Source organism: Erythrolamprus reginae, chromosome 5 (genome assembly GCF_031021105.1).
Source record: "Erythrolamprus reginae isolate rEryReg1 chromosome 5, rEryReg1.hap1, whole genome shotgun sequence".
NCBI lineage: Eukaryota > Metazoa > Chordata > Lepidosauria > Squamata > Dipsadidae > Erythrolamprus > Erythrolamprus reginae.
Genome location: NC_091954.1, coordinates 33,169,868 through 33,190,561, shown reverse-complemented (window position 1 = coordinate 33,190,561; position 20,694 = coordinate 33,169,868). Strand labels below are relative to the sequence as shown.

General features: G+C 40.8%; 1 protein-coding gene across 1 annotated transcript in view; it reads right to left on the bottom strand.

Annotated features, from left to right (window-relative positions):
* LOC139167634 (lipase member M-like) overlaps positions 1-20,024 on the bottom strand; it is a 31,727-nt gene extending 11,703 nt beyond the window's left edge. The window contains exons 1-7 of the mRNA XM_070752309.1: positions 19,951-20,024; positions 13,211-13,285; positions 10,518-10,625; positions 8,519-8,636; positions 8,070-8,268; positions 7,627-7,736; positions 4,660-4,796 (exon numbers count right to left, since the gene is read on the bottom strand). Of these exons, the coding sequence (XP_070608410.1) occupies positions 4,660-4,796; positions 7,627-7,736; positions 8,070-8,268; positions 8,519-8,636; positions 10,518-10,619 (666 nt within the window). The 5' untranslated portion in view covers positions 10,620-10,625; positions 13,211-13,285; positions 19,951-20,024. The remainder of the gene's footprint in view (positions 1-4,659; positions 4,797-7,626; positions 7,737-8,069; positions 8,269-8,518; positions 8,637-10,517; positions 10,626-13,210; positions 13,286-19,950) is intronic.
* Positions 20,025-20,694: the final 670 nt, after the last annotated feature.

Below are 20,694 nucleotides of genomic sequence, written 5' to 3'. Positions count from 1 at the left end.
ACAACAGAAGCTAACCTCCCTCACCCCAAGCCAGCCAAAAAGAAGAGAGTACTGGTAATTGGAGACTCAATCCTCAGGGGAACTGAGCCTCCCATCTGCAGACCAGACAACCAATCTAGAGAGGTGTGCTGCCTCCCTGGAGCTAAAATCTCTGACATAACTGAAAACCTCATCAAAATACTCAAACCCACGGACTACTACCCACTATTGGTGATTCATGCGGGAATCAACGACACAGGGAAAGACATGAACCAAATTATGAAAGACTATGACCACTTGGGCAACACAATCAGAAAAACAGGTGCTCAGGTTGTTTTTTCTTCCATCCTCCCCACTAGAGGACGACACCCCGCCAGAGAATGCAAAATCCCGCAGATAAATCACTGGTTTAAAGGATGGTGTCACCATAAGAACTTTGGCTTCCTCGACCATGGCCTGCACTATCTCCAAGAAGGGCTTTTAGCAAGCGACGGGCTACACCTCACTAGAGCGGGGAAGAACCTCCTAGGCAACCGACTAGCCCAACTCATCAGGAGGGCTTTAAACTAGCTCTGAGAGGGGAGGGTGACCAAACTATACGACAAAACACTGAACAAAACAAGGAAGGGGAACGGGACAAGCCTACAAACAAACCTGAGAATAAAAAATTTCTACCTGCAAACAAACACAAACATCTAAAATGCCTGTACACAAACGCACAAAGCTTGGGAAACAAACAGGATGAACTGGAATTATCAATACACGAGGGCCAATACGATCTAATTGGAATCACAGAAACCTGGTGGGACGAAACGCACGCCTGGAACACACAGATAATGGGTTACAACCTCTTCAAGAAGAACAGGTCAAACAAGAAAGGAGGAGGTGTTGCACTATACATCAAAGACCACTACACTGCCACAGAACTACATCCAACCAAAGATGATAACCCCCTAGAAATCATATGGGTCAACATAAAAGAAAAAAGAGCAACACCACAATTGGAGTATACTACAGACCACCCAATCAAACAGACACAATGGACGACCTCTTCACATGCCAACTAACAGACATATGCAACAAACACAGCACGACAATAATGGGGGACTTGAACTACCCAGACATCAACTGGAAAACTAACTCAGCACCAAGTGGAAAGTCTGCCAAATTTCTTTCCAGTCTAGCTGACAACTTTCTAACCCAAAAAGTTGAAACAGGAACCAGAGGGAATGCTATATTAGACCTAATACTAACAAACAGGGAAGAAACAATAGAGGGAACAGAAGAAGAAGGAAAACTGGGAGAGAGCGACCACGTCATCCTCAAATTCAACATAGTGCAATCACTAGCTACTATACCCAACACCACCACAGTCCCAGACTTCAGAAAAGCGGACTTTAACAAGCTCAGAGCGAACCTTGAACAATGCCCCTGGAACGAACTCTTAGAAGGAAAAACCACTCAGGAAGCCTGGGCGATCCTAAAAAACAGCATCATAGATGCCCAAAACAACGCAATCCCCATGAAAAGGAGAAACAGGAAAACCAAAACTAAACCTGCATGGCTAAACAAAGCCCTCGCAGATGACATAAAAGGAAAAAAAGCTAATTACAAACAATGGAAAGAAGGACTCATAACCAAAGCGGAATATCAGCAAACAGCCAGTTCCTGCAAACAAAAAATAAAAACAGCTAAGGCACAGTATGAACAACACCTTGCAGCGGAAGTCAAAGACAACAAAAAAAGATTCTTCCAACACATCAACAATAAGAAGAAAATCAAAGAAACAATCGTCACACTAAAAAACGAAGAGGGTAGAGAAATCACAGACAGCAATGACCAAGCACAGCTACTCAACGCCTACTTTGCATCAGTCTTCACACAAAAGGGAACCTCCCTCCAACCAATCTGCAATTTAACTGCAACAAACTGCCCCAGAAACGAACTCAACATAGACAAAAGCACAGTGAGGGACTACCTGAGGGAACTCAACGAATACAAATCACCAGGGCCAGACGGACTTCACCCCAAAGTCCTAAAAGAATTGGCAGACACCATAGCGGAACCACTCCTCCTCATCTACCAAATATCCTGGATCACTGGAGACCTACCGGAAGACTGGAAGCGAGCTGACGTAGTCCCCATCCACAAAAAAGGCAAAAAGACCGACCCAGGTAACTACAGACCAATCAGTCTGACCTCTATACCTGGAAAAATACTGGAGAAAATAATCAAAAAACAACTTACCCACTTCCTAGAAACAAATAAGATCATATCCAATAGCCAGCACGGATTCATCAGAAACAAATCATGCCAAACCAATCTCATATCATTTTTCAACACCATAACCAAGTCAGTTGACCAACGCAACTCAGTGGACCTCATATACTTGGACTTCAGTAAGTCTTTCGATAAAGTCGACCACAATCTCCTAATCCACAAACTAGAAAAAAATGGAGTAGACCACTACACATGTAGATGGATAAACAGTTGGCTGACCAACCGCACCCAACGAGTTGTCCTCAACGGCACCAAATCCACATGGAAAAAAGTAGACAGTGGAGTACCACAGGGCTCTGTCCTGGGTCCTGTACTCTTTAACATCTTCATCAACGACCTGGACGAGGGAATAAATGGGGAACTAATAAAATTTGCAGATGACACCAAGCTGGCGGGGGTAGCCAACACCCTTGAGGACAGGCTCAGAGTACAAGAAGACCTAGACAGACTACCACAGTGGGCCCATACCAACAAAATGAGGTTCAACACCGACAAATGCAGAGTCCTCCACCTCGGCAAAAAGAACCCTAGACATACATACAGCCTGGGAGATACCCCACTCAGCAATAGTGACTGCGAAAGAGATCTTGGAGTCTTGGTGGACAATCAACTAAACATGAGTCAGCAATGTGCAGCAGCAGCCAAAAAAGCCAACTCAATCCTAAGCTGCATCAACAGAGGAATACGCTCCAAGACCAGGGAAGTACTAATACCACTCTACTATGCCCTGGTCAGACCCCACCTGGAGTACTGCATCCAATTTTGACAACTTTCACTACACTACAAAAAAGTCACCTCACTACAAAAAAGACATCGAAACTCTGGAGAAGGTGCAAAAAAGAGCAACCAAAATGATTAGGGGACTCGAAACCAAGACTTACGAAGAGAGATTGAGAGAACTGGTCATGGACAGCCTAGAAAAAAGAAGGTCTAGAGGGGACATGATAGCAGTTTACAGATACTTGAGGGGTTGCCACGGTGAGGAGGGGGTCTCTTTATTCCCCAGGGCACCAGAGGGCCGGACGAGGAACAATGGTTGGAAGCTGACCAAGGAGAGATTCAACCTGGAAATAAGGAAGAACTTCCTGACGGTCAGAGCGATCAACCAATGGAACTGCCTGCCAGGGGAGGTGGTGAACTCCCCAACTCTGGACACCTTCAAGAGGAGATTGGACTTCCATTTGGCTGGGGTGCTGTAGGGTTTCCTGCTCAGGCAGGGGGTTGGACTCGATGACCTAACGGTCCCTTTCAACTCTATTAATAAATAAATAAAATAAATAAATAAACTGGGACCACTTTCACTGGCTATTGCCAGAGTCGTTGCAGCTCGATTTTTAGATCTTCATATTTCATTAATTTCTCTAGCTGCTTCTCCTCAATTCTGCTGTCCCCTGGGATTGTGATGTAGATGATCCATACTTTCTTTTTCTCCACAATCAGGATGTCTGTTGTGTTATGCTTCAGAATTCGGTCAGTCTGAAGTCGGACAGTCCCACAGTAGTTTTGCTTGCTCATTTTTGACCACTTTTTCAGGCTTATGATCCCACCAGTTCTTTGCCACTGGTAAATGGTAGTTCTGGCACAAGTTCCAGTGGATCATCTGTTCCACAGCATCATGCCTATGCTTGTAGTCAGTCTGTGTGATCTTTTTGCAGCAGCTGAGTATGTGATCAATTGTTTCATCTGTTTCTTTACAGAGCCTGCACTTTGGATCGTCTGTTGATTTTTCAATTCTGGCTTTCATGGCATTTGTTCTAATGGCCTGTTCTTGTGCCGCCAATATTAGTCCTTCTGTCTCCTTTTTGAGTGTTCCACTTGCAAGCCATGACCAGATCTTTTCTTTATCCACTTTGCCTTCAATCTTCTCCAAGAACTGGCCATACAATGCTTTGTTCCATCAACTGTCCATACGATATTGAGTTACAGTTTTTCTGTACTGGTCCTTAGTTTGCTTCACCTTGAGAAGTTTCCTATTATTGACCTCCATCAACGCTGACTCTTTGCTCTCCTTCACATAGTCAGCTAATGCATGCTTCTCTTCATTAGCTGACTATGTGAAGGAGAGCAAAGAGCGTTCTTCTTCTTCTTCTTCTTCTTCTTCTTCTTCTTCTTCTTCTTCTTCTTCTTATTATTATTATTATTATTATTATTATTATTATTACTATTATTTACAGGTAATGACCAGTTTATTGAATTGTATTTGAAAGCCTACTCTAAGCCAGAGTTCATGAGGTAATAGTGTTATCTAAGCATATCATGGTGTACATATAATTGCCCATGTTGTTAAATTTTACAGCAACTGCAGCATCCAGACAGTCTTCAAGTTTTAAATTTCAATTTAAGGATATGTCTTTTAATGACTTTTGTATGAACAGGAATTGGAATAAAATATGAACTTACCCGAAGGAACCTCTCTGGCAGATTAAAAAGTTTTATTATAGAGCTTTTGGCATACTTAATTCTAGTCACAGGGGCTAAGGCAAAAAACATCTTCACCTTCTGAGCCAATTCTGGCATGGTTGAAAATGCTATAAATGCTGAGAAAAATCCAAAAAGAGACAAAATAACATTCTAAAAATTGTTATTTCCCACCTGTTTAGTTTACACAGTTACATTTCAATATATTGGGTATATCTATTTTAATATGTAGAAGAATTTTATGGATGCCCTTTTGTATGACTACATTTTTCTGTGGCAGTGCTCACATAACATGCACACAGATAGAGGGGGGAGGAGAGGAAGAGAGAGAGAGAGAGAGGTGAAGAAGCTCTGTATACAATACAGATTATTGTATAGACTGCATCTGACAAACAGAAGTACATCCCACATCCCAAAGGGGCTTTTTCAAGAGGCAACCTACTGCTTCTTCATCTTCTGGGATGAGAAGCAAAATGTCTTCAAAGAAAAACCAGAAAGTCCAGTTGTCTCTTGAAAAAGCCTCTTTGAGATGATTGCAAACTCAGCTGAGCCTGCTCATCTCCTACACAAACTTTCTTTTAACTTTCAAACCTCATTTGAAACATCTTATGTACAAATTCTTGTGTAGAATACTTAATTTATTCCAGGTACTAAAAGAACTCAGAATGAGACACAAGGCTGGACAAATGCCAAGGGCGTTCATAGATGAATATTAAAATAAATAAAGATAGCTAGTGCCACTGTCTGACTGTAACCATCATCTTACTTTTTTAAACCAATATATCTCAGACACGCATCTATGTTCTTCCATACTGTACTATATCATAGCAGCACTATGCTACCCTAAGAAATATGCATTTGAGATTTATTATGGTCAGTTATCTTCATCCATGGCATGAATGGCAAGTTGTCTTCATCCTCGTCCATTTAAAAAGGGATATGGTTAGCCAAGATCGCTCTTAGATCCCTTTTTAGATGGAGGATCTGTCCCCACCTATATGTGGTACGTGGACAAATAGCAAGGAAAGTAAATCATTCACAGAATGGTGGACAAGGTAAATCATTCACAGAATGGTGGACAAGGGTAATTCATGTACACATTCATTTGATACTGTGAAAGGAAACATTTGAATTTACTCTTGACTGTTTTATACTAAAACTAGCTTATGACCCGGCCCTGCCTGGATATTTGTTCATCCTAATCATCCCCACATCCCGCACATGTGCGCACAATCCCCTCTCAGGGTCATTTTGAAAAATCCTTTCTTAGTGAGCACCTAGAAGCCAAGAGATATGTGGCAAATTTCAAGTTTGTAGGCTTTACGGTTCTGGAGATTTCATGATTATGGCATGAGTGGTTTTCGTTTTTACATACATAGATAAATAAATAAACCAAAACACATTTTTATTGTAATGCTTTCAAATTTGTAAGCCACCCTGTGTCCTCAGGGAGCGGAAAGCATATAAATTCAATTAATTAAATTAAATTAAATTAAAAGTATTTAAAATGGTTCTCTTGATCTTGTTTTAAAGCTTTTATATTGGGGGGAGGGAGAGTCATAGAAACCTAATTTTCTTAGTGTAAAAGTTACTGTGGGCACCGTTTGCTTCACTTGTTGTGAGTTAGCCAATAATCACACTAAGTGGGTAGGAACATTTTAAAAACTTCATTTCTGAACAGAGGTAAAGAATTTATACTCAGGACTAACACCTCTAAACAAGCACACTGCTTCACCTCATAACAAGTATTATTAATACAGTCCATATATTACATCAGCAAGTCTATCTCATAGACATTATCCTAGCTTCCTCATAGAGATACCAAATAGCTTATACAGTGGTACCTCTAATGAACTTAATTCGTTCCATGACCAGGTTCTAAAGTAGAAAAGTTTGTAAGAAGAAGCAATTTTTCCCATAGGAATCAATGTAAAAGCAAATAATGTGTGCGATTGGGGAAACCACAGGGAGGGTGGAGGCCTGTTTCCGCCCAGGAGATTCATAGAGAGGCCCCATAGAGGCTTGTCCTGGCCTTTTCCGGCCCTATTTCCTCCCAGGAGATTCCTAGAGAGGCCCCACAGAGGCTTCTCCCCACCTTTTCTGGCCCTGTTTCCTGCCAGGAGATTCCTAGAGAGACCCCACAGAGGCTTCTCCCCATCTTTTCCGGCCCTGTTTCCTCCCAGGAGATTCCTAGACAGGCCCCACAGAGGCTTCTTCCTGCCTTTTCCAGTTACAGTTTCAGAGGCTCGGGTTTGTAAGTGGAAAAGGGTTATTGAAAAGAGGCAAAAAATATCTTGAACACCTGGTTCTTATCTAGAAAAGCTCATAAGTAGAGGTGTTTGTAGGTAGAGGTACCACTGTATAATTTTTTCCCCTTCTAGAAACTTCTACAATCTTCTTTGGTGCCATCATTATTAGTGATGTTGCTATTCAGTGACATAAAAGTGACAGAACTGAAGAAAGGGATAGCAATGTTTTAGGAGGGAGGGGGAAGAAAAATAGCTGGAGGGTTAGAGGTGTCGCCTGAACTCCTTGGCTCTTTCTTGTTTTTAGCACGGATGGTAGCAGCCCCTATTCTTCCCAATAGGCTTTGAAACTATAGCCTAGGTCAACTTTGGCAAGTGGGAGAGCAGTAATGGAGCAATATAGTCACAAAATGAAGATTATATCACAACGAGGAAAAAACTATGGGTACCCTGCTTCAATTCTCTTCATGAAAGCTTCAAAGGAATGCTATTAGTGGGGCTTGCATTCATATTTCTGACCTGAGCGAAATGGGAACTATCAAAACTTTAAAACAAGGTGCAAATCCAGTGTAATACTATTTTAATATTAATCTTCTCCCTCCTGTTTTCTCTTTCCTCATAGTATGAAATTCCTCCATAGCTGGACTGCTGTAATACAAATGGTTGTACCAAACTATATATCAGCTTTTCTTCATTTACATACCTATTGCAGCACCCTGTGAGTAGCCAACATAGTATAATTGTTGTTGGCCAGTTTTCCATAGAATGAAATTGAGGACAGCTGAAAGATCATACTTCGCCATTTCATCAAAGCTAGGAAAAGTTACAAGACAAAAGAATTGAATTCAGGAATGGATTTGACAATCTGTTTGGGATTCTGAAGTGTATGGTGTATCAAAAATGCCTATTCCATATTAGGTTCATATGGAAATATATTCCACAGTTTGTAGAACTGTACATGTACCAACATTAGAATATTGAATATACAATATGGGTTACAAAAATGAATTCATTCCTAGAAGCAAATACCAGATCTCATTGAATTATTTTGGATCTTAAATTATTTATGACATGATGTAGAAATTATTTTCTCTTTTCATTCCATTTCCCTGTTGCAAAATACCAAGATTGCAACAAGAAGTATACCTGAAAGCCCAAAATTCATCTTCATTTACAGACAGATTTCTGTGACTTCTGGACCATGTATTTCCCCTACTGTTTCCAATCCAAACATCATATCCAGCATCTGCAAGGATGAAACCCAAACTGTTGTGGGCCAAGTTGGTAACCCAGTTGCTTCCATCTCCTAGCAAACCATGCTGGAGAAATACTACAGGTTTCATACCTGGAGAAAGAATATAATAGTTTGCTTAGATATTAAAATAATTTTATTTTACTAGGAACAAATATGTCAAAAGAATGGAATTTGGGAAAATTGTGATTTATCTATATATTAGGATATATTAGATTGGACTAGGATTCAATTTATGTGGACAATTCTCATCTATTAACTCATAAAAATAGTTTCAAATATGTGAATCATTTTTTCCTTACATGTTTCTACCTTATCCCTATATTACATCAATTTATCTCACCAAAATCCATTTGATAGTTTCTGCCAGATGGAATTCTGTTCAAGCTAAGAATGTAGCCATCTGCTGTCATCACTTTGTACTCCTCGCTTAGGTAACCTTTATGGATGATAAGTTCATTCTGCAACAGAGTGAAAAAAAAAACCAATGAGTCAAATTTTAAGAATGTGTAATCTTATCTTCAAAAATTATGCTTGATGTATCTGCAGCTGAGCACTGAATGATTAGTAGAGAAACATAGTTTTAGGGAAATGATAGCACGTTGCAAGGATAAATTCTTTGGTCACTCAAATCTTCTGCTATCTCTTGTTAGGTTGTTATAATAGTGGGTTTTTTAGTTTACCCTTCATTTTCTGGGTATTCCCCCCCCCAAGAGTCATAAAACTAATGATTGAAACAACATCATATTATGCATCTTTTTAAAAATAAATATTAACCAGAAAGGTATGTGGAAAGATGGATGATCAATTGATGGAGACATATTATTTTGTCATAAACCCTTCTTGAATCTGGAGTAATTGGGCTTAGGTGAAAATCAAAGTAAACATAAAAATGACTTGAATCTCTATCATCCATAGAAGATCATTTGAATAAAGAGATAAATATAGTGTAATGTTTTATATCTTATATTTTTAAAAATATGATGTCATTTATTCAGCTTTCATCAGGTCTATACGAAATGCTCAATTGACTTTAAATTATTTAGTGTAAGGTTGCCATGATTTATATTCATAAAGTGGGAAGAAAAGGATCTTGAAGATACAGTGGTACCTCATGATACGAACCCCTTGTCTTATGAACAACCCAAGATACGAACCAGGGGTTCAGAAATATTTTGCCTCTTCTTACGAACTTTTTTCTTCTTACGAACCTGCTGCCGCCGCCGCCGACAAGCCCCGCTGCCCGGCTGTCACTTTTTGAAACAGCCGGGGGGCTTCTCAGCGTCCTCCTGAACCCGAACGCCAAAACCGAACTTCCGGGTTCAGCGTTCGGGAGGCCGCCGAGAAGCCCCCCAGCTGTTTTAAAAGACGACAGCCGGGTGGCGGGGCTTCTCGGCGGCCTCCCGAACCCCGAAGCCGGAGATTCGGCAAAAGTTCAGGTTTGGGAGGCTGCTGAGAAGCCCTGCCGCCCGCCTGTCATCTTTTAAAACAGCCGGTGGGCTTCTCGGAGGCCTCCCAAACGCCGAACCCAGAAGTTCGGTTTTGGCGTTCGGGTTCAGGAGGATGCTGAGAAGCCCCCAGGCTGTTTTAAAAGGTGACAGCCAGGCAGCGGGGCTTCTCAGTGGCCTCACGAACCCAAACTTTTGCCGAACTTCCGGGTTCGGGGTTCGGGAGGCCGCCGAGAAGCCCCGCCGCCCGGCTATCATCTTTTGAAACTGCCGGGGGACTTCTCGGCGGCCTCCTGAATGCTGAACCCGGAAGTGTGGGTTTGGCGTTCGGCATTCGGGAGGCCACCGAGAAGCCCCCCCGGCTGTTTCAAAAGGTGACAGCTGGGTGGCGGCGGTTTTTTGCAGGGTTTTTTTCGTTGCATGGATTAATTGACTTTACATTGTTTCCTATGGGAAACAATGTTTTGTCTTACGGACTTTTCGTCTTACGAACCTCCCATGGGAACCAATTAGGTTCGTAAGACGAGGTATTATTGTATATACATTTGATATACTTCCAAGACTTTTAAACATGGTTTCAACAGAAGATGGAAATGAGTACCACATCTCTCTTACCTTACTTTTTGAATAACTAAATGGAACAATTCCTTAAGCCACTAGCTGTTTTGATGTATGAAATGTAGACTGAATGAACCAATCAGAATAGAACATACTTGGGTATATTGTAACATATATTAAATACATCCTTTAAAAATAGGGAAAGGAAATAAATCATGTAAGTTGATAAATGATTTGAAAATCCCAGGAGATAATGAGTCTAATTTTAAAACTATGAGAAGCACATTTAAAGCCAGGCATCATATTAATTTTCCATGAATAGTGAAAGCAACTTACAATATTCATAAAGGCTTCTGAATTTGTAGCTCTCTTTGTTCTTATTAGTTTTGAGTAGGCAAATCCATGAATCAGGCATATTGTAATAATTAATGCTTGCATCCTTTCCTGTTTAACAAAAGACATAGATTTCTTAATGACTGCTAGGTATAACAAAACAAAACCATTTTTCCCTTTTTTTAAAAAAAAAAAATTCTCCGCATTCAACATACAACTTCATATACCTTCAATACATCTTAATATACATATATCATTATTCCAATACAATAAACTAAATCACATTTCAAGAGTCGCCCATGGCTGGCAGAAGATCACTCTTGCCCGGCTTCACCGCGAGGCATCAGGTCAGCATTCTGGGCGGGCGAGCGGCGGGGAAGCCGGCGGCTGTGGCAGCTGCTGCAAGAGGCTTCCCCGCCTCCTCAAAGCAGCCTCACAAACCCGAACTTTCACTGAGAAGCCCCGCCGCCCGGCTGTCACCTTTTAAAACAGCCGGGGGGCTTCTCAGCAGCCTCCCAACGCCAAACCCGGAAGTTTGGGTTCAGGAGGCTGCTGGGAAGCCCCCCGGCTGTTTTAAAAGGTGACAGCCGGGCGGCAGCGTTTTTTTGCGGGGGTTTTGTTGTTGTTGCACGGATTAATTGACTTTACATTGTTTCCTATGGGAAACAATGTCTCGTCTTACGAACCTTTCGTCTTACGACTCTCCCCCTGGAACCAATTAGGTTTGTAAGACGAGGTATGACTGTATGTATTTTAACTTGTGCTACCTCCTTATCCTAGTTTTGTCTCCTGGGACTACCACCAATCAATTCAATTTTATTCCAAAATCATTGCTATAGCTAGATTCAGAGGGGGATGGGACTTTTTGCCTCTGCCAGTTGGATGAAGCTCTTTCCTCCGCAGCAGCTGATCGGCCGCTGCATTCTCTCCCTCGCCCAAAGGCCCCTAGCTCTTCGCCCCAGCCCTTTCGTCACAAAAATACACATTCAGCCACAGCCTTTTGGCCACATGGGACACTTTGCCACCATCCAATCAGAACGGTTGTTACAAAATGCTACTTTTGGAAGGAAAGAATGGGACAGTTTGCTCTTTCATACACACACACACCAGTTGAATGATAGAGATGGAAGGGGCCTCAATGGCCATCTAGTCTGACCCCACTTCTCACTCAGGAGACTTATAGAATGATAGAGAGGGAAGGGACCTCAATGGCCATCTAGTCTGACCCCTCTTCTCATTCAGGAGACTTACAGAATGATAGAGAGGGAAGGGACTTCAGTGGCCATCTAGTCTGACCTCCCTTCTCATTCATGAAACTTACAGAATGATAGAGAGGGAAGGGACCTCAGTGGCCATCTAGTCTGACCCCCCTTCTCATTCAGGAGACTTACAGAATGATAGAGAGGGAAGGGACTTCAGTGGCCATCTAGTCTGACCCCCCTTCTCATTCAGGAGACTTACAGATGGCCACTGACGTCCCTTCTATCTCTATCATTCTGTAAGTCTCCTGAATGAGAAGAGGGGTCAGACTAGATGGCCACTGAGATCCCTTCCCTCTCTATCATTCTGTAAGTCTCCTGAATGAGAAGGGGGTCAGACTAGATGACCTCTTCTTATGACGTTTATACCTCCATCTTCCTTTCCCCCCAAACCTTTTCTCTCCTCTTTAGAAATAATACTTGCCCAATTCTACCTTCAATTTCCCTTCTCTCCTCAATGTTACCCCCTTCTTTTATTAATTGTTTCATTTGGTGTCAATGTTTTCTCCCCATTTTCATTTGTTTACTGTAAAACTCATCATAAATTGCGATGTGATCATCAAATTGTTCATCTACAGTGTCCCTTTTCTTTTTGTCATTAAAGCATTCATTCTTTTCTGAATTCTTCTTTTCTTCCTTTCCTTCTTGTTCTCATTTTTCTCATTGGAGATGATATTAAACTCCTTATACTCATTGTTTTCCTTTAGTTCTTTTTCTCTTTCCTTTCCAATTCTCAGTTCAAAAGGGTCTCTTTTAAAATCCCAATAGGCATCCTTTATGTCTTTCATTACCTCACAAAGGTCTTTTAGAAACACCGCCAATTATTTATGAATACTTATCTCCATGTCCTCAATATTCAACATTTCTTAGTGTTACGAAGTTCAGCTGTTAGCAGATGTCTGCTTCCACAGCTTTTTAAATATCTCAATTGGTGCCTTTACAGTCCCAATCTCTTATTCTTTTCCACAATAAAGTATCTTAAAAGTTCAGTCTTATTCAAATGAATCAAAGTTATCTTGCAGTAGAATAATAAATTGCTCCATGCACAGTTAATAACAAAAAGATTTCCTGTTGAAGGTCAACAGCTGTGAAAACATCCATAAAAGTTTACCACCACTGCAATTGTTCCTCCAATCTGTAGAAGGCACCCTCACAATAATATTAGTATTTATTTTTACTCAGTTCTATCAAGCAGAATATTTTTATAAAAAAGAAAAAAAGCTTCTTTGCAAAACTGTTAAACAACCGTTTCAATTTTACTAATGTTTCAAATCTTCAAGGCTTAGGCATCAGTTCAATTTCACTTCTTTTTTTCCCTGATTTGTCTATGATCCTTTGTAGCCAGATAGCCACTTTAAAAAATTTCTTGCTCTTTTGTTCCCCTTTAATTTCTTTTGAAACAATTTATTTAGCTTCTATTGATGAAAAAACACTCACCAGCTTCTATTTACTTCCTTCTTCTCACTCTCCAGCACGCTCTTGTATTTTCTTTCCCAGGTGACCTTCACTGATCTTTAAACACGTCAAACAGTTTAGTTGTGGCCACCGTGGCTTGGATGGCTTCTTTGAAGCCAACAAAACCATTTTTCTTGTTAAAACCATTCTAATGACTACTGTTCAATGTATAAATAAAAGTCCTTTGGTTGCTAAGATTATTGTTTTATATACTCCCCAAAACAATGTCATATATATTCAACAGTCATATTACTATAATAATAATTTATTAAACTTTATTCTGAATAAAGCTAGGAAAAATGTTAAAAGATGTATGTATGTTCTCTGCTAATTAAAGCTCTCTCTCTCATTATTCTTTTTTCTCACTATCTGGATAATAACAACAATAAAAAAATCAGATAAAAATGTAATTCCCTTTATGGCTCTAAAAAGCCACCTACATAGCCACCTATATAGCCCTTTCATCTTTAAAAGTCTAACAAAGACAAAGATAACATTATGGAGAAAAAAAGAAATTAATTGGTTAGCTTATGCTGCTCTATCAACATTCCTTTTCCTGTAGTACAAGATATGGTTGTTATACTTACTGGTTTTAATATTCACTTGTTCCTCCAAAAGTTTCAGATGTTGAGATGATGGCTCTTGATACAATATTTATACCATAAATATAAGATAAAGGTCATAGAGATGTTACAACATTTAACCCTTCCTTTGCAAATATTTAGTGGTGATATATCTTTCCATCTCTTCCCTTTAACTGCTTTTTCAATTAGTAATATTGAAAGGAATTCATTGAAGACCAGATCTTGCTTACATTTTTTTAGGACTGTTGTAGATTAGTGAGATGGTCAAGTGAAGTTCAGATAGAACTTGAACATTGTAGGAAAGGGATTTCAAACGCAAACATTTTGTCTCATTCCCTGGACTTTGAATGAGAAGGATATGCTTGTTTCTACAGTTTTTCCAGTACATACCCTGTATGAACTAGGTATGAACATATTATCTATAAAACTTCAAGGATTCACTAGGCTTCCTTCCATATTCTGCTTCCTTGCCCTGGCTAAGAATTTTTCCACAAGCACCCTGGATTTTATTTTATGTCCAACGGTTGATACAGCAATTGACTGATCAGCTTGTTGCCCCAACTTGACCTGAGACTAACTGACCAAAAGTCACCCAGCTGACTTTCATGCCAAAGGAGGACTCACAGTGTGCTGGCTTGTAGCCTGGAGCTTTAAGCACTAGACAAATGGTTCCCAACTTGAAGAGGAGGGGAGGCAATTGGATATTTTAACAGGAGTCAATTGGAACCTTGTTTAAACCAAGCTAATGGCATTTTAGGCTTCCTCTGCATGAGTAGGAGTTCACTTTTTGAATAGTAAGAATTATATGTCACGGGGGTGGGCATCAGGATTTTAGAGATGTTTAGGTGGGGCATGGTCAAAAAGAGGCTGGGAACTACTGATCTAGACCAAACAGTTACCTCCTGAGATCTGTACACCCCCAACCTATTGGCCTTCTGGAAAGCTGTAAAGACTTGCCTTTTCCAATAGTCCTGGAACAATTGACCTTGGGGATTAGCGAGGTCAGCCCATGAATGGATGGATAGCTGTAACTATTTTAAATTGAAATGTTTTTTATATTCTATACCTATATTTGTGGTGAGCCACCCTGAGTCCCTAGGGCAGTGATGGCGAACCCATGGCACAAGTGCCACAGGTGGCAGGCGGAGCCATATCAGAGGGCATGCAAGGCATTGCCCTATGTCAGCTCCAGCGTGCATCAGCTGATTTTTGGCCTTGGGAAAGGCCATTTTGCCCTCTGTGACTTAAGAAAGCTTCCCTGAAGCCTCTGGTGTGCGAAAAACAGCACAAAGGGGAAACTGGAAGTCCATTTTTCCAAACATTCAGTTTGCCCTTTGGACCATTTTTTTCACCATCCTAGGCTTCAGTGAGGCCTGTGCACATGTGTGTGGGGGAGGCTGGGGGATGGTGTACAGGTGCGGTGTATGTGTGCAGGCATGGTGGCGAGGGAATGGGTATGATGGGATGTGCATATGTGGTAGCAGAGCCAGACATACCCTTTTGACACATGAACCAAAAAAGGTTCACCATCATTGTCCAAGGGGAGTGATGGTGAACTTATGGCATGGGTGCCATAGGTGGCATGCAGAGCCATATCTGCTGGCACCCGAGCCATTGCCCTAGCTCAGCTCCTCTATCCATGTGTGTGCTGGCCAGCTGATTTTTTGGCTCACACAGAGACTCTGGAAGGGCATTTTTTGCTTCCAGAGAGCCTCCGGGGGATGGAGGAGGGCGTTTTTACCCTCCGTCAGTTCCAGGGAAGCCTTGGAGCCTGAGGAGAGCAAAACATGAGTCTACTGGGCTCACCAGAAGTTGGGAAACAGGCTGTTTCCAGCCTCCAGAGGGCTTCCTCTGGGATGGGGGAAGCTGTTTTCACCCTCATCAGACATTGAATTATGGATGTGGGCACTCATGTATGTGCGATAACGTGTGTGCATACTCTTTCGGCAGCTGTGGGGAAAAAGGTTCACCATCACTGCCTAGGGAATTGGGTGGCATAGTAATTTAAATAAACAAACAAACAAACTGACTCAATTATTCACTTTGCTGTTGCTTGATATCTTGACAGCACAGTTGCATGGATTGTTCCAAGGAAAAATACTTTTTCCCTTTGAAATGTTTTGTAACACTGAGCATTAAGACTTACAGAGGCCATGACCTCCATTTAGATTTGTTATCTATCCAGGGCTGATATATGCCATCATTAAAAGATGTACAGGAATAAACCAACCAAATAAAGACTTGGTAGTTTCAGGAAAGCCCCATGCTATGTTTTGTCATCCTCTACCCTCCAAGAATTTTCCACCAGATTTTCCCTTCACTTTTACATTTACACACGCTTTATAAATCATACACACACAAAATAATGATATTGTTTTATATAGTATGCTTATTAGGCATGATAGGAGAAAAAAGCATTACTGTGTGTGTTCACCAACTTGAATTATAAAAATAATGAAGGAGGGATAGCAATAAATATCATGCTTTTGAGCAAAGGGTTCAAACTACATTGCAGCCATTGTATGCATAATGAGATTTGACTAATAAGTCTCACAAAATAATTTGTAGACTATGTTCATAAATAAATGAATAAAGTTAATAATGATTTACAGTATATGGCATTCAACCTTTTGTATTTTCTCTGATAATTCAGAACATGTTTAAATAAAGAATGCTGCATGGTATTTGAAGTATTGATTTTTAAAGCAATAGTCATCTGGTTTTCTCCCTAGTGGTGTATACTAGAGCAGGGGTGTAAAACTCAAAGGCCAGGGGCTGGATCCAGTATCCAGGGGTGCTTAGATCTAGCTCGTAAGGTCACCTTGGAAACAGAGAAGACTGCAGTGTATCTGCCATTGAAAATGTAGCCTGGGAGGGTTGCATGCAGTCCTTCCAAGCTCTATTTTTGCTGGCAGAGGGTCGAGGAATCTGTTGCAACCAAAAATTGAGCTTGGGAGCCAATTTTCGCTGGCAGAGCCTTCAGGCTGCCAAAAGTGCCCCCGACAGAGTGACGTCAATCTGGCCGCGCCCACCCTGGCACCCTGATGTGGCCCTCAATGAAATCAAGTTTGACATGCCTATACATGAGTCAGCTTTACTCTGTCAGCATTCCAAAATTTTGCTGGCTTTGGACAACAGCCACCTCTGGTGGGGAACAGCTGTTATTTTGTTCTTTCTACATGGATGGAAACCCAAACAAGTTTTATCTTTCCTATCTTGAAAACATTTTCTGGAAGATAATGTGATTTTATTTGCCCCTTCTCATGGCCATTATTCAGATATATCCTTCCAGGTTATCTTGGTCAGCATTAATCTATGTTATATTTGTTTTACTTTGTATTTAAAAAATCAATCGAACCAATGTCACTATTTTTCTTGTTCTATTTTTCTTTCATGATCTTAATAAAATTTGTTTGGGGATACTGTCAATCAAATTATATTATAATATTATGTTGTGAATGTCTGAAGTGGTTGGTTGCTGTGGGTTATTATTATTTGTCAGCTAAAGTATACAGCAGAGGTGGATATCATCAGGTTCTGATCCAGTTCTGGAGAACCCATAGTGCAAATTTTGAGTAGTCCAGAGCAGTGTTTTTCAACCAGTGTGCCGTGGCACACTAGTGTGCCGCGAGACATGGTCAGGTGTGCCGTGAAGCTCAGAGAGATAAAGAAAACAAGAGAAAGAGAGAAAGAAAGAGCAAGAGAGAAAAAGAAAACAAGAGAGAAAGCAAGCAAGAGAGAGAAAGAAAGCGAGAGAGACTCTCTGGAAGTCAAAAATGCCCGCCCAGAGCCTCCAGATGAGCCAAAAATCAGCTGGCAGGCACACACATACACATTAGATCTGAGCTAGGGTAATGACCCAGCAAATATGGCTCCGTGTGCCTCCTGTGGCACCCATGCCATAGGTTCACCATTACTGTTCTAGGTTATTGGTCAGTTTTACTTTTGGCCATTTAACTTTTCCAAGATACAGCATATATTCCTTAAAAGATGAAGAGGATGGAATGATCTCCAACTTACTATCAGAGGCAGATAGAAAGCCAGTAATGCTGGAAGGGAGATCTTGCTACCACTGCTGGCACAATGACCTTTGATTGAATAGGTTCATACTTAACACAATTGAAGGAAGGAAGAAGGAAGGAAGAAGCAGCATTGTTTACTCCCCCAGCTTGACATTTGGGCCATGTGAGAAGTGAGCTATATTTGACTCTCAATTCAAGAAGCGAAAGTTGTGATTCAGTTGATGGTTTGACTTATCCAATTAGGCCAACTGTGGGAAGAAAAAGGGAAGGGTATTCCTATGAATTTTCTACAATTTGTGTGGGACAAACTGAACAGCTAAACACAGAATGATCTGATACCCTCCAGTTCTTAATGGACTACAGTTAGACTTGCTGGACTACTGTAGATTAAATTAGATCCCCAAGTTGCACACATGTGTTTAGCACAGTGCAACTCAGGGGAGGCTTGTGGATTGTTTTCCTGCCATTTCTCACAGGGTCACACCAGGGCACGTACATGCAAAGCACACAAACAGACCTCCACAACAATGAAAAATAACTTCTGCACATTCACAGAAGCAAAAATCAGAAGCAAAATCCAAGATGGACTGGCACCAACAGAACCAGCTCCATGACATCATCGCTGCTTTACTAATGGTTCTAAAGAACTGATTGGGACTGGTAGGAACCCACCTCTAGTTCCTACCTACCACTCCATCCACCACCAAGAATGGCATAGTCCCAGAACTGGTAGCCCCAAACTCAAAGCTAGGCAATCATGCCAGGGTTTATCTGAAGCCTGTTGTTGCCCATTTTTATTTATTTATTTATCACATTTATATAGTTGTCCATGTTATAGAAAGGGACTCTGGACAGTGCACAATGATTGGATAAAAGCAGGGGTGGGCTACTGCCCGGAAGGGGGGGAACGCAGTGGGGTTGCAAAAATGGAGCTCCACCCCAGAGCACCCAATTTGCACTGAAAGATGCTGAAAGAAAATGCAGGGCGTCTTGCATAAGTCACGGCCACAGTGTGGTAGTAAAGATTTTGGTAGCCCTTCACTGGATAAAAATCACAACAATAAAAACAATAGATATTAAAAATATAGAAATTTACCTTGAGAAATAGATAGCGTAAAAAAACAAATATATTATGAAAACCTCTAGGATAAGAATTCCCATTTCAACAATGAAATCATCTAAGGCAGAAGACTTCAAACTTGACAACTTTAAGACTTGTAGACTTCAACTCCCAGAATTCTCCAGCCAAGTTTTTAACATCCTCACAGTCTCAAGACTGTGGCATGGTTTAATTTGCCAGGGACAGAGATGTATAACTCTCTCTCTTTGGGGAAAATGGGTGATTCAGAAATGTGAAAAATAAGTAAATAAAAAATAAATAAAAATTAGGAATGACACCTCATTCCATGGTGACAGATAAGCGCACACAGTGGTTTCATGAAAATGTTGAATGGGATAGTGTACTGAAGCCTGTTACTCACACATGATCTGACTATCACCAGGGAGACAATAAGGGCTGCCCTAATTTCATATCACACTGTTACAGGTCTGACAGGAAAACAGATCAGCTGTGTGACCAGTATCATGTGTCTCTTGTCCTGAAGTCTCGACCCTTTGGGTAGTATTTACTATTCTCTGTCAGCATTTATAACTTTATGCAATGTATAAGTTACTTTCTATTAGTAATCCCCAAAGTGGGTTGCTCCCCATTCAGCCTGGTTGTAAGAACTGGTACCGCCGGCAGCAGGAGGCTCCATCCACCCACCTGGGACACTTCTGTGCATGCGAAAAAGCATTGCATGCACAAACTGGTAGTAAAGGGTTTTAGAATCCACTATTGTCCCCAAGGTGATTTTTCAAAAGGGAACTGGATTTTCTGATTTTCCTTTGAACATGTTTCACTTCTTCTGAAGAGCTGAAGAAGCTTCCTGGCTGAGAAGAGAAACAACATCAAAGAAAAACCAGAATGTCCAGTTGCCTCTTTGTAAAAGCATCTTTGGGACAACCATGACCTCGATGACTGAGAATCTTCATAGATATCTATGCAACCTTTGAAGTATTTTCTCTTAATTTTGATGCATTTATGGAGTGAGATGGACATATCTATCAATCTTACCTGTCATCTTACCAATGTTTCAAGTCTAACTTTTTCCTGTTTCCCTTTTTTCCATCTTCAAATACTGCATGTATGTATTATAACTTCTAATGTTTGCTTAACATATAATTCTTCACATTTCAAACTTCAGCAATCTGTAGGCTGAACCCTCTAACACAAAAAGAAATTTGTTAATTAAGAGCATAACAATGACTATTTTATAAACTATCTGCCAAATGATCTTACATATTTAAGGTATGTAATATGTATCTGATTCCCATGTCTCAAGAAATACCAAAATCAGTCAAATATGTTAATGAAACAACTTCATTTTACCTTTGTTGGATCTAGAGGGTCCTTACCTTTGCAAGGTGTTCAGCCCGCTAGGACTGAACCAGGACCTTCCGGAGGAGATGGTCATTAAAGTACAGACAGAGCATGTGCGAATGAACTAAACTTTTATTAGAAAAAGTAGAAAAATAAAGTTTGTCTGAAGAGACATAAAATGGACATCTACATTGCTAATGAATGTGAAGCGTAATGGAGTTGCTCGGAAGCTAGAGAGCTTCTTCTTCCTGCAAGGAGGAGGATGTGAGCAAAGCAGTTACATCACAAAGGAGGAGCTACATTAATAAACAGAGTTAACTATCTAACTACTGGATGTTTCTCAATGTCTTTGGAGGCTGTCAATCTGCAGCGTGACACCCCTTCTTTGTCAGTCATCAGAGACATAAGGGACATCAGGACATCAAGGCATCAGTTCAC